This window comes from Nipponia nippon, unplaced genomic scaffold (assembly GCF_047370975.1).
Source record: "Nipponia nippon isolate SJK-2023a ecotype South Korea unplaced genomic scaffold, ASM4737097v1 scaffold_2, whole genome shotgun sequence".
Taxonomy (NCBI): domain Eukaryota; kingdom Metazoa; phylum Chordata; class Aves; order Pelecaniformes; family Threskiornithidae; genus Nipponia; species Nipponia nippon.
In genome coordinates, this window is record NW_028262336.1 from 73,314,693 (window position 1) to 73,329,519 (window position 14,827).

At 36.0% G+C, this 14,827-nt stretch overlaps 1 protein-coding gene across 13 annotated transcripts in view; it reads left to right on the forward strand.

Annotated features, from left to right (window-relative positions):
• The window catches only part of DOCK9 (dedicator of cytokinesis 9), a 134,563-nt gene that overhangs the window by 51,016 nt on the left and 68,720 nt on the right, over positions 1–14,827 (forward strand). For all 13 annotated transcript variants that reach the window (XM_087755815.1, XM_087755821.1, XM_087755825.1 and 10 more), the window contains exons 6-13: positions 3,679–3,774; positions 4,424–4,558; positions 7,606–7,780; positions 9,181–9,248; positions 13,145–13,219; positions 13,317–13,457; positions 13,824–14,024; positions 14,167–14,289. In XM_087755815.1, coding sequence (XP_087611941.1) covers positions 3,679–3,774; positions 4,424–4,558; positions 7,606–7,780; positions 9,181–9,248; positions 13,145–13,219; positions 13,317–13,457; positions 13,824–14,024; positions 14,167–14,289 — 1,014 coding nt within the window. The remainder of the gene's footprint in view (positions 1–3,678; positions 3,775–4,423; positions 4,559–7,605; positions 7,781–9,180; positions 9,249–13,144; positions 13,220–13,316; positions 13,458–13,823; positions 14,025–14,166; positions 14,290–14,827) is intronic.

Here is a 14,827-nt window from a genome sequence, read left to right on the forward strand (position 1 = left end):
AGTACACACACTTAAGCATGCATGACAGTATAGCATACAGTGTGAGTTAAAATTAGTTTGTCACAAATCTGAGTATAGGATAAGACCTGGAGATCCATCATGGAAACAAAAGCTAAAAAAATTGTCTAAAACTCTAAGGTATTTTCTTTTTTGTCATTGGCTTAGGGAAACCAGAGATCTATAGCCTCAAGCAATTTTCAAGTGTGTTTCAAATGCCAGACTTTTTTCAGTAACTGCTTCTGTTATTTGTGTGATTTATCCAGTTCTTACCACGCCCTGTTTCAAAACACAGTGTTTAAATGCTAGTGTTTTCTTTTCTTACGAGTACTTGAACTCTTGCATCACAAAAAAGAATTAAAATAAAATAAAATGATTTTTTTTTGTGGTTTTTACCCTTTGGCAATTACTTTTGCTTCTAAATTCCTTGTCTTCAGAACTGAATATATATGAAATAAAAGTAGTATATATGAAATAAAAGTAGTTCCTTACAAGTTTTCCTGGATTAAATATGAAAAAGCCTTTCAGGGAGTGCATCTGAATAGATAAATAGATTCCTGAACAGATAGTCTCAGGATGCTGTTTCTCCAGTGCTGCTGTTAATCTGCACTGTGATATTTGGACAAATAACTTCATGCATCTGTATCCAAATATTCCTATTTGTAAGATGGGAATAATTATCATTTCTATTATATTGGAATGAAAAAGACTTGGCATTATTTACCGTGATATTTCTGACAACAGAAGTGTTTTAGAAAACAGTGAGTTAAACATGAACAAAATTAAATGGAGATATAATTGACTGTGATTGTTACTAGGAAAAATACTTATGGCTAGAGTTACTTAAACACTGAAAAATTATAGCTTGGCTATTATCAGGTGGTGTGTGTTTTCCTAGGAAGCAGAAGTGGAGAGGACTTCCCGTTTCCTCTTGCCCAGTTTCCTGTTAGAGCAGGCAGGAATGTCGTATCTCTGTCAGAGGTACAGTCGCTGGAGAACCTGAAGAGGTCTGCTACTCTTTGAGGAACTTAAAATATAAACAGGAGAAAAAAGCATGCTAGGAAGAAAAGGGAGCTTAATGGGAATAGGGTGGGGGGACCATAAATTCCTTCCTCAAGGAAAGAATTAATGCAAGAGGTTTTTTCTTTCAAACATCAACATATTTCTATGCCAAAAAGCACATATGCAAATCTTAGCTTAGTTGTTTGGTGGTTGTTTGCTTTGCTTTTGTTTGTGTGTGTGTTTTTTTTAAGAAAGCTGATTTATTAAGAGAATGATAGAAAACAAAAAGCTGCAAGCGATTAAAAGTTGGAGGAAAACCAGATAAAGATTAGTTTAATCTTGCATCGTTAAAAAGGAGAGAATTACCTTTCCAAAACTAATTTGGCCTATCAGGCCATCAGGTTGATGTTTGTAAATGGAATTGTTAAATCAGCCTGGGGTATGGGATCAAGATAAGGAATTGTTTTTGTTGAAACAGTTGCTGTTGAAGTAAATTTTGGAGCCGAGTTTGTGCGAAAGATCATTAAAAAAAGCGAAGCACAGTGTGCAGCAGTAATAATAACAGTGAGGAAATCAACTTACCGGTTGGAAACAGGAAGTATGTTTTCAGTGTAAAAGCCGTGTGTTAACAACGGGGCTCTGGGTTCCTTTGCAGTAACAGATGGGCAGCTGGAAAGATTCAGTAGCTTTTTGGCTCTGTAGGCAGGAATTCTGCCTGACAGAAAGAAACTGTAACTAGAGAGGCCCAAATGAGAGTCAGTTTTATTGTTAGAAGACAGCATGCAGCTCAACGGAGTTGGGAAACAGTGCACCTCAGAGACTTGGAATTGGAAAAAGAGTCTTAACAGAGCTAAATCTTAATTTTTGTTAACACACGTAATGAAGGAATTCTTGTCATGTCGGGTGATCCTATGTGTGGTTTGTGGAAAGCATTGGTTGTTTTGTGCCAAGTTTTGACGATAACTCATCATCTACTCATAATCTTACACTTGTAAAGGGGGTTTTAAAAGCCATCCTTTCCTTGGGGATAACGCCCACCACCGGAGCTGGAGAACCATAGTTGGAAACCCGGTGTTTTAAGTTGTTGTCTCTGTATCTTGATTGTTGTACAAGAAAAACGGTTATCTAGGAAATAGTACAGGGGTGGGGGCTAATGACTTGAAAATATGAAACAAGTGGACTGTATTGCTTGGACAGTGAGACTCACTGGAGTGTATGAAAATTTACTGAGTACTTCTGGTCTATGCTTCTGGGGCATTATATCAGATGCTCTGGTAGTTGGTGACCATCTCATCCTTACTGGGCCTAACTCTCATAGTATCAAGCTGACTAGAATTGTTGAAGGAACAGATTGATGCATCTTTTGCCGTCTGTTCGCAGTTTTTTGAAGTTCACGTGTGCATATGCATTTAGACAAACTAAATAAGCTGTAGATAAATGAACTAGTAACTTTTTACAGAATGTTCCTTGATTTAGTTCCAGAATGAATTCATATTATTCCAAAATTTGGTTTTAATGTTCGGTTATTGAACCAATGACTGTTCCCCATATGTAATCACTTTTTGTCGTATGTTCTCTTAATAGCTGAGAAAAGGAATTAGAAAAAGTAGTTGAGGCACTTGAGGAAGTTTTGTGGTTTTGTTTTCAACTGGATACTCAGCTAATTTTTGAATGTTTGGATAATAATTTATCGGGAGTATTTCTCCTTTAGATGATTGAAAATCTTCCTACACGTCTACTTAATTAATATTCTGGTTGTGTCAAAATGGGTTATGTCAACTAGAAACCATGGTAAAGTCAGCTTGGTACTTCCCTAAAAGACTACTTGAACTGGTGATTTAATATTTATTCTGTGGCAATTATAAATCTGTCATTTTGATCGGTTTTGATAGTAGAGTACTGCTTTTTGGTAGCTGTTAACATCCTGTGGGTTTTGGTGCAGTTATTAAGTTCCATCAACTGGCCGATGGAAGTGGTATACAGGCAGTGGGTGTGATGTGTGATGCATGCATTGGATCTGCTGTTTGTGAACTTGCCATTACTGCCAAGTTGGGTCTTGTTCTCTTTAGAAAGCTTTGATTTTGGTCTGTACAAGGGCAGATCCAATTCAAGAATTCAAGACTTAGTTCTCTAAATTCTGAAGTAGTGTCTTTGAAGTAATACATATAAAGCAAACTGGTTTGAGAAATCTCAGTTGAATTTTTGGATAAGCATGAGTTTACATTGTTCTTTTTGGTAATAGAGATTAGTAAAAATTCTTGCACTGGAATGTTAGAATATGTGAAAAAGCTTACAAAGTAAATTTAAGTAAATATTTTGAATTTTCCCTCTTTCCCCTATTTCAGTGGCATTATCTTGCCTGATATTTAGCTATCTAGAAGTTGGATCATCCTGCTGGGCATGGAGAAAGCCTATACAAGTGGTCAGGTTACGTATCAAAAGTTAGATGAGGTCAGTCTCATCCCTTGTCTTTAAATAAAATAACTAGAATTAGAAAGCTATAGAATTTCAGCAGGGATCATAGTACATTATTATCATTATATTATGAGCATAGCTATTCCATCTTTTAAAAATGACTTCTGAATTTGTTGATAAATACAACAGTTTCAGACTGTGATGCAAAACTTTACTTCCCCCCCCCCCCCCCCCCCCCCCCCATCTCCCTTTCTTCATCCCCAGGATGCAGCATCTCTTGGGTCTCAGAAGGGTGGAATAACAAAACAAGGATGGCTGTACAAAGGCAACATGAATAGTGCAATCAGCGTGACAATGAGAGTAAGTTTAAGAACGTCTTACACATGGTAAAAACTGAACACCAATAATAAATATCACTGTGCCTTTGAGAAGTCAATTTGTATGTGGTTTACTTCTTAAAAAAATAGTGTGGGATGAAAGAGGAAAGCTTGTATGTAATTTATATCTGTGAAATCTTACTTCCCTTTTATTTTACTTAAATCAGAAAAAATACATTCAAAATCCAGTATGTGGGAGAAGTCCAGTGTTTTAAATAATTTACTTAACTGGACCCTGGTGTGTTATTAGTAGAAAAGGGACTATGTAATATGAATTTTTATTTGTATTGCCTCCTTATTTAGAAGCAAACTTAAATTATTTTTGTGGTTATCAAAATAAATATCTGTTATGTGTAATATTGTAGAGTGAATTTTAAATACCTTCCAGTGGGTCAAAAATACTTCCAAATAATATAGTACAATCTTGCTGCAGGTTTTTAAGTTAATTTTTTAATTTTTTTTTTTAAATTAATGATTTCTCTTTTATTTTCTGAGGATACTGATTAGGTTATGTGTAAGTAAAAGCTTTTTTCTATAACCTACTGTGTAAATAGCACTTCCGGGCTTCGTAATATGAAGCTGATTAATACTAGTGTTGTGATTGTTTTTCTTTCCTCCTTTCTTTTCACTAGTCATTTAAAAGAAGATTTTTCCACTTAATCCAACTTGGTGATGGATCCTATAATCTCAATTTCTACAAAGATGAAAAAATATCAAAAGAACCTAAAGGATCAATATTTCTAGATTCATGCATGGGAGTGGTTCAGGTAATTATAATTATTCTGCCTGTTCTCCAGTTAATTCTGTATTTGATAGCAAATGGATTTTTTTAAAATACAGATAACATTTGTCAGATGTAGATAAGTACCTACTATGCAGAGAAACAATTGGACACACTGCATCTTGCAAAAACAGTGAACGAGATTTTGAAGTGCAGGAGGCTGAATTTTAGAAATCTTTCTGAAAAGAACATAAATTACTAGTTGATGTCAAGTATTTATCAAAAATATCAAACAAGATTTTAAGGCAAACCCATAAAAACCCCCAACCTTAAATCATGGCAAAGTAGTGACAGCATAAAATTAAAGTTCATTTCAGTTACATTTCGTGCTTACGTGAGCTGTAGAATGTTTTGCATAGCTTCTTGTGTGGGATTTTTGTTGTGGGAATTGTATTAAACTCAGTCACCCTTTCAGATGCTTTCATTTGACCTTTATAATGTTACTTTTATGTGCTTTTCTTTATTTTAAAAAGTTAAGGGCTTTGGTAAAATGTTTATCAGTAGCAAGTGCCAAAGAAAAGATTTTTTTTTTTTTTTCTTTTTCTTTTTCTCTTTCCTTGTGATTGTGTTATGTATTTACAGTACAGCATGTAACTGTTTTGCTAGGCACAGCATACCTGGAAAAAACTCTTGGGTTTTAGGGTTTTGTTAACTTGGTTAGAAATAGGCAAAGTTTAATAAAAAAGTCTTTCTTAAATAATACTTTTATTAGTATAAAGTTGTTTGAAGATTTATGCAGAGATACACAACAGCTTTACAGAAGAATATTTTTTTCCAAATATTGTAGTAATGTTTTTGGATACACATTTAATAGATGCTTTGCATGGAAAGTTTTATAACTGTAATAAATTTAATCATATTGCAAGTTCTATATACAGATTTACACAAATTTTTTTGCCTTAGATGTACAATTCTGGCCAACTCCACTGAAATGAGTTTGATATGTGTTTTTAAAACAAACCAACAAACAAAGTGGTTCCTAAACACAGTTGTAGTCTTTGTCTTGCACTTAAAATGTATCTTTCCTTCTGCTCCTCAGCTTCCTCTGCTTTGGCGCTCTTTCTGGTAATATGTATTCTCCATCTTCTGGGCTGTTTCTGGCCCCTTTTGTTTCCGACTTGGGCGATGGCTTGTTTCTGGTGCTCAGCCTGTGGCTCTGGTATGGACTATTACGGGCACTACAATATTAATTTACATCATCAGAAAACATAGAGATTTTTCAGAAGTTACAAATGAAAGAAAGGCACTGCATCAAAGGGAAGTGCTAAGTCCTGCCGCTGGGGAGAACAACAACCCCAGGTACTGGCTCATGCTGGACAGGCCACTCGGCTGGAAAGCAGTTGGCAGAAAAGGACCTGGGGATCCTGGTGGGCACCGAGTTAAACACGAACCAGCAATGCACCCTTGCTACAAAGAAGGCTAGTGGTGTCCTGGGCTGCATTAGAGGGAGTGTCGTCAACAGGTTGAGGGGGGTGATCCTTCCCCTCTGAACAGCTGAATAGCACTGGTGAGGCCACACCTAGAGTCCTGTGTCCTGTTCTGGGCTCCCCAGTAAAAGAGAGACATGGACATACTGGAGAGAGTCCAGCAAAGGGCTGTGAAGTTGATGAAGGGATGGAGGATGGAGCATCTCTCCTGTGAGGAGAGACTGAGAGAGCTGGGACTGTTTAGCCTGGAGAAGAGAAGGTTCAGAGGGACTTCATCAATGTATATAAATACATGAAGAGAGGGTGCAAGGAGGACAGAGCCAGGCTCTTCTCAGTAGTGCCAGTGACAGGACCAGAGGCAATGAGCACAAACTGAAAGACAGGAGGTTCCCTCTGACAATCAGGAAACAGTTTTTCACTGTGAGGGTGACCAAGCACAGGTTGCCCAGGGAGGCTGTGGAGTCTCAATCCTTGGAGATACTCAAAAGCTGCCTAGACATGGTCCTGGGCTAACTGGCTCTAGGTGGCCCTGCCTGAGCAGGGAGGTTGGACGAGATGACCTCCAGAGGTCCCTTCCAACCTCTAACCATTCTGTGATTCTATGTTTTTCATTTTTTTTTAATCCTGAAAATCCCCTTTTTTCTAAATCATCTTTTCATGAAGTACTGTTCCATACTTTCTGTTCCATCAGTTCAATTCAAGTAACCTGAAATTTCCTCAGACTCTGTCAGAAGCTTTGTTTTGTTTTGTTTTGTTTTTTTAATTAGTGTTCCTTTGTTCTACTGCAAGTAAGGTTTTGGGCTGATACAGTAATCTTTAAGTAAAACTGTACTTTGGATGCTTAAAGTTTTTACTTGTCTTGAAAGCTATATTGTATTCTACAGTACCATCAGCATTCATCTTGGCATCTGGATGTTCAGAACTGCATGTAGAAATTTGAGACTAGTTATGGGTCAACATCAGGTGCAAACCCAAAATCAGTTAATGCTCATTTCTATGAAGTCAAGAAGTTATCCAATGGCTAGAATAAAGGGGTCTGGAAATAGCTATTTTCTTCACATGAATTGTTGGTGAGGGGCAAGTAAATGAGATTTTGAACTATAAAATATTATACATAATGACCCTATTCCAGATGTGTGATTTTATTATTTTATACTATGTACTGTATCCTCTCCCGCTGATCTTATTGTACTCATTGTTTTACTGTTACTTATTATTGGTATTGTATTAGCGTCTAGAAACTGATACGGGAAAAAAGTGGTCTCTACACAGTAGAAATTGCATTTCTGTTTAATGGAAGAGGAAAATAAAATAAAAAATTGTAAGGACCCCAACCACTGTACCTTGCATTAGTCTAACTATGATTACAAGCAGAATGATGAGGGGAAACTGAAAAATGGGCTGTTGTCTTTCATCCTTCCACTTGTTGCGACGATACAAATATCTTCAAAAGGACAAATGGAGACAAAAAAGTGTAATTATAATGCACTTGTTCGAAATATCAAACTGTATATTTTTGTTAAAAGCTCTGAAATACACATAACTTCCTTGGATTGTGAGTAGACAGTATGTAAAGATATTATAAAGATCTTTTATTTTCTTCCAGAACAACAAAGTCAGACGTTTTGCATTTGAGCTCAAGATGCAAGACAAGAGTAGTTACCTTTTAGCTGCAGACAGTGAACTTGAAATGGAAGAATGGATAAACACTCTGAACAAAATCCTTCAGCTTAACTTTGAGGCTGCAATGCAAGAAAAAAGAAATGGAGAGTCTCACGAAGGTAAACGGGGTTTCTAGCAATGCTAATACAGTTATGTGACAATGTCTACATACATGCATTTGGAAAGAAAAGCTTTATTGTGGCTAAACTTTTTTGATTTTTTTAGTCGTAAAAATTATAGGCCTTTTCACTGTCTGTTTGAACTGATTAGAGTTTTGACCTTTTGGCATTAAAATAGGACTGTTCTGTATTGATTCCAGTTAAGTCCAGAAGAGAATAATGAGACTGGTCAGAAGTCTAGAAAAATAGAACAATAATGAAAAATCAGGACTGAGCAGTTTAAGGAAAAGTGAAAACTTAGGAGGGACTTGTTTTGAAATGTGTAAAATGCTGCTGAAAATGGAATAATCTGTTCTGTGGTCACTGTAGGTAGAAGAATAAGAAATTGCGGTTGCAGTAAGGGACTTAAATTTAGATGTAACTCCCTTGACCACAAATATTTCCCTGAAGTACTGAAATAGATTGCCTGGATGTAGAATCTTTTCTGTTGGAGCCCTTTAAGAATAGGTAAGGCAGATACCTGTAAGGAATGTGATGTAGGTATAGTTGATAGTTTGGTGACAAAAGGATAGTCTAGATGTCCTCTCGTGCATTCTTCCTCTTGAGAGTGGATGGGGAGGGCAACTGGTATGAGACCAAGTGCATGCATATCCAGAAGAACCTGGAAGACGTTGTAGAAGGTTGTTCTGCTTATAAATAGCACGATATACCAAAAGGGATCATTAGAGCTTAAAATGAGATATCACAGTCTTTGGTGAAGATTGCTGGAATTTAACATGAAGTTTGCAACAAAAACAAATCGGAAAAAGAGAAGCCTGTAGCTCTGTGAAAGATGTTTTAGTCATTGGTCCCCAATTGACCTTAGAACCGTAAGTTGCTTATAGTTGTCTGAATGGTTGCTTTGTAAATCCAGTAACGGTTGGAGAGTAGAGCTGGGAACCTAATGGACAGAGGGAACTTGTTTTGAAATCAAGTTACAATACATAGTGGAAAGATTAATGTAAATTTGTGCATTGAGTATCCCCTTTCCCCATGCAGATATCAAAATCAATATTAAAGTTATTTTCTGGGTAAGATTAGAAATAACTGCTACTTTACCAATTTACGTAACTGGTTACATCCTCCAAGAAGTCACTGCATCAAAATGAAATGATGGCGTTGGCCACAACCTGTTTATGTTAACAATTGTCACTTTTGAGGGGGTGGGACTTAACAATTGTCACTTTTGAGGGTGTAGGACTTAACAATTGTCACTTTTGAGGGGGTAGGACTTAAAAAAAAAAAACCCCTCAGAAATATTTTTGCTATGGAGTTTAGTGAGCCATTTGGGTGTTTTAGTTTTTTGTTTGTTTGCTTTGGGTTTTTTATTTTTTTTTTTTAATGTGGTTTTATAATTTCAGATGATGAACAAAGCAAAATGGAAAGCTCATCAAGTAGTTTTGATAACTACTATCCTGAAATTGCCAAGGTAATATATATTGTAAATGCCAACTGGGGTTATAAAGTACTAAATGTAAGTTAGCCACATGAACTTTCAGTAAAGGTAAGGAAGCTATTGGCTTCTAGCTTCCAGTCAGTTTGTGGTGCTTTGAAAGCTTAGAAGCTCTTTTGTGACTAGATGTGGTTATTGAGCTTCATTTTCTGCTTTTGGAAGCAAACTAGCTACTGTCTTAAAGTTGCTTATATAAATCTTGACATACTGTTTAAAAGCAGCATGTTTTATTATTTTATTAGTTTATTGTATTTTGCATCTTTAGTATTGTTTTATTATATGCAGGTAAGTGCTAAAGTATTCCTATAGAAATCTAGTTATACTACAGTCAAGTTTTATTGTTATAGTTAGAAGTCCAGAGGAGCTTAATAGCAGCGATGATGTCAATGTATTTTAAGATGCTTGTATTTGTAACGAGGTGACAAGTTCATGGATACTTCCTGTGTTGCCATAGTTCTTGCTTTTCAATTTTGTTCTTCCAGAGGTTTGGTAAAAATAGAAATAAGAATAAAATAAAATAGAAATAAATAGAAAATAACAGTAACTCTTCCTTAGCGCAGCCCGTTTGCAGACTTTATTTCAGTTAAATCGGTGACTTGTGTGTTACAATAAGTTTTGTGAGCGTTCTAAGGGAGAAATTTTTGTTAAATCACCTAAGGACTGGAGCTGGTGACCATTTTCTATTGAAGTTGCAGAATCCAAACTCCTTCCTTTGACTTCCTTATCCTTTCTTCTGTGTGGCACAGCCTGCAGTCTTGAAACTTTTCTGCTTGATCGTGCTCTGGAATGCTCTCCCCTTCTTTTCTGAGGATCTGTCTGACCTAGTAAATACTCCTGAAGGGAGTGCAGGTTATAAACTGAGAACCAGCAATAAAACAAATTCTATCTATTACAATAGCTAACATATCAAAAGATCCAGTCAGAATACATTAACAGGCTTTTAGCACCCAAATTGGTTGGCTGACTTAATTCTTTGTTACTGCTTTGTAATCAACTTAGCACATGTACGCAAAAAGCTATTATGTGATAATCCAACACCAGCTACAGCTGTATTTGGAAATTATTGGGATTGTGGTGCATACAATCAAGTTTTCCTTGGAAGAGCTGTAGGCATCAAACAGCATACTTTCATGAGGCTATGAAAATTTATTTCAGAAACAATTATAAAATTAGATGCTCTTACTATACGGAAGATTTTTCTGTCTTTATAGTCAGAGTTATTGGAATGCTTAGGTTCCGTATGACTTCTGGAGGGGACTCTTACTCAGGGCTGCAGCACCTGCATATAGCTTTAGTACTACAAATGCTGCTTCCTGTTTCCATGACCTTCTAATCAGAAGCACGCAGCTCTTTAAGCTAGGTATTTTTCTAGCGTGTTATTTTTCTCAGCTCTTTAAGGACTGGCTTTTTTTATGCCGTGGTCATAACCCATTTAAATTTCTGTTTCCTTCAAAATAAGGTTTTTGGTTTTCCCGTTCTAGTTCACCTTTACTAAACACTACCTTTCAAAATAATTTGCTCTAATGTATTTTTATTTTTTTTTTATGAGGAGAAGTACAGGGAAAAACTCCCCATTTACATTAGTACACTGTTTGTGCCTTAACTTGATTGCTTTATATAAATGCTGTCTGTTTTGAGGATTTTTTTTGTCCTCTATTCTTTCTTGCATTGTCTTTTCAGCTGTTATTTGGGTTTGGTTCTTTTTTCCCCAGTGGAAGACTTACAAGGCATTGAGCCTTCTTTTAGAAGAGTTTATAGCTGCTCTATTATTTTTGTTGGTTCTAGGAGGAGATTTTCACAATAGCTGACCTCATGTGCTTATGAGGAAAGAGAAATTCCTTCAGGGGTGATTGCAGAGCACCTGACAGTAGGGGAAAAAACGGTATTCCTAGGAAAGGTTTAACCCTTGTGAGTACATCTCCAAGCCTTCATTTTTCTATCAACAGCCATTAGTTTGTAACATAAACTAAATAAGATGGTATTGTGTGCTTCAGTGCACGAATGTGCACACATACATATATCTCGATCTGTCTGTCTGTCCTGGCTACTTCATGTTCCTTTTATCTGTAACTTAAGTACCAAGAGTGAATGTAGGGTTTTTGTTGGGTTTTTTTTTGTTGTTTTTTAATCTTCAGAGAAAACAAATTAGACCTCTATCTTAAATAACTATGTGACTGTCATGATCAGTGTGCCCAAGTACCTCCTTAACCATTATGGGCTCCAGTATTCCTTGAGGCAGGAAAACATTGTCCCTGTTTTACAGATGAGGAAATGGAATTACAGAGTCACTGCCATGCTGTAGACAGAGTCGGACTACATACGTTTTCAGTTCTTGACTTCTGACCAACTGCCCCTGATCCGTCAGTCAAAAATGTGTATTTTTGTCTTGTCTTTAGTGCACAAAATACTGAAAAATCTAAAACTATTCAAGATGCTTTAGCTGAAACAGTTTCTGTCTTGCTCCTGTGACTAGATCATCTTCCTCTTCAGTTCTTGCCACTGACTATGCCCTTTCCAAAACACACATGCAACCTTCTTGCCATCTTTAAACTTCTTCACCGTTTAGTCCTGTATTTCTCAATCATGCCGGCTGTTGAACAAGCAAAGTCTGCCAGTACTCTGCTGGTATCGAGTGTCTGGGTTGTGTCTTTCACAGCAACTCTTGTCTTTTCTCCTGTGTGTGTTAAAGATAGCAAAGTAAAGTAAATGAAATCCATTAGAGCATCTATACTCAAAATCAAACCTCAGAATTTCTTCTTCTGTGATGCATCCTTTAAGTCAAAATCTTTTTTTTTTTTTTTATTGTTATCAACCTCAAATAGGATTTTGAGGTTTTAGAGCTGATGGGGTTTTTTGGTTTGTTTGTTTTTTTGAGACACAGTAGGAGTTTCTTCAACCTGCAGCAAAGCAGATGTAGACAGTAGGTCACTTCCAGCTGATGGTCAGTGATGAGCGTTTTGGGTTGGTGACTTCTTTTGACCCATACAGGCTGATCCAAAAGTAGACACCTGTCTGTAATGTAATACTTTGTATCCCTGTTTAGCCAGCTGCTACTTTGGGAATGGCAACTCTCCTACGTGGGTAATTTTGGTGCATGCATATGTCCATTTGTCATGTTCTGTGACTTCAAAAATCATAGAATACTCTTTAAATAATACCTTTTTTTGAAAAAGTAACCTATGTATACCATCAGTTTTCACATTCTATTTTGTTCCACTTTACTTTTGTTTTACTGTTAATAGGTAGGTATCCACAAATCCCAGGCGGGATCAGTGTACAGTGTCCTCTGTAAAGTAACTTTTAAGTATGAGGGTTTAATCTTCTGGAAGTTTTGGGGGTTTTTCCATCTGCCCACAGGAAAACCACTTCTTTGGCAGTAGAGCTCAAGAAAAGAAAAAAACAACAAAACAAGAAAATGAAAAAAGAGAGCGAGCTATGATGGTGTTTCTTAATTTAGGTAACCTGTTGTTTCCTGAGCAATCTTATGGTCTCAGGATAGCTCTGACCTTTTAATCTACATTCACACTTAAAAAAAAAAAAATGTTATGAAAGTTATTGTTTAAGGAACTAAAGTGCTATATGAGCTACACTGGAGTATACTTCCCATGAGCTTGGAAGGTTACATGTTGCTGATGTAAGTTTTTTTGTGTTTCTAGGCTGGAAAAGCCGTTAGAGGAGAGGAGTCTTCTCTCACTTTTTACTTGGACACAATGGAGCAATTTAAACTAAGGAGTTGCAAGGCTCAGTTAGGGAGAGAAAAGTGCGTGAATTAAAAATATGTAAAGCTTTGAACATCACAGAAAAAGGAATGAAATTGAAAATCACTTTGATTCAATAGCGTGATACTGAGACTTTTTTCTTGTTTTGAACAGAGTACCAGAGAAGCAGAAATCAAGTTGAAAAGTGAAAGCAGAGTTAAACTTTTTGCCTTGGATCCAGATGCACAGGTTAGACTTTTACAAGAAGGCATGTTATTTTCTTTTATGTTGATCCTTTTGAGATGAAAAAGAACTTAACCTTAATTTTTCTTTTCTCTTTTTAAAGAAGCTTGACTTTTCGGGTATTGAACCAGAAGTGAAGCCATTTGAAGAGAAATTTGGAAAAAAAATTCTTGTGAAGTGTAATGATTTATCTTTTAATTTGCAAAGCTGCATTGCAGAAAATGAAGAAGGACCAACGACAAATGTAAATAATTAATCTAATTATTTTCTGTTAATATGGTAATGAATGCCTTAATATTTTGTTGACACTATTCTTACTGGCAGGAGTTTCTTGCTGTGATTGAGAAACTTGTATTGTGGGGTTTGTTCTACTCCTTTAAATCAAAATGAGAGCCTAAATCCTACAAAGAGTAACTTTGCTACTGATCTTTTTGTTGTGTTGTAGAAAGTGGAATTTTTCTTTTAGTGTGTTTTACATCTTGTCAGTAATATCTAGAGTGATGGCCGTGTGTAACTGTTCATAAAAATGTTACGCATCTTCCTTTCATATGCGTTTTTACAGTAATATAGATGCCAGCAATGACACTTGATTCTTTTTTTAAATGTCTAGGTAGAACCTTTCTTTGTCACATTATCACTATTTGATATTAAAAACAACCGGAAGATTTCAGCAGATTTCCATGTTGATTTGAACCACGCCTCAGTAAGGCACATGATACCCAATGCATCTCAACAAATGATGAATGGCAGTGGTGATAGCTTACACAGAATTCAAGACATTCATGAAACTGTGTTACAGTATCCAAAGCAGGTAAGAACTAGTAACCTCAAGAATTAGTAGGATTTTGGATACAAGTAGAGACTTTTCCTACATGCTTCGGATGCCTTCCTATTATGTGATGTAAAATGTGTGTGCATTTTCCTTTTATATTTATCTCTTGTTTTATTTCTAGGGAATATTCTCAGTCACATGTCCTCATGCTGACATTTTCCTCGTGGCTAGAATAGAGAAGGTATTACAGGGAAGTATTACACATTGTGCTGAACCATATATGAGAAGTTCAGATTCTTCAAAGGTATGTTGTCTTCTTCTGTGGCATGGAAAGCAAGACAGGTTGATTTCAAATTAATAAATATCAATCAAAAAGCTTAGTTCTTTTATAGGGAATTCAGGTAACTGGATTATTTGATTTAGGAAGTTGTAGTTATCACTAGTAATTTATTAATTGAGACATTATAGATAAAATCAAACATATTATTGGGAAACATTTATTTAGCTTTTTGTAATTGTGACATGATCTGTAATTTTTATAATGGCTTTAAATAAACTGATTTGACAAAAGAGTATTAGATTTCAATGTGAAAGTTGAGTTGAAAATTGTTGAACAATGCAATATTAAATATAGGTCAGAAATTAACTGTATATCTCTGAGTTAATGCATCTTATTTACTATATCGTTGTTGACTTTTCCTTTGTCTCACTTTTTGGTGACCATAGTTCACTGTAACTTTATCTGCACTCTTGCTGTTTTTTCCTTCAGAACGACTGAGATCATTAAGCCTCTGTTTTTCTGTATAAAATGCTTTGCAGATTTGATAGAACTCCAAATTGCT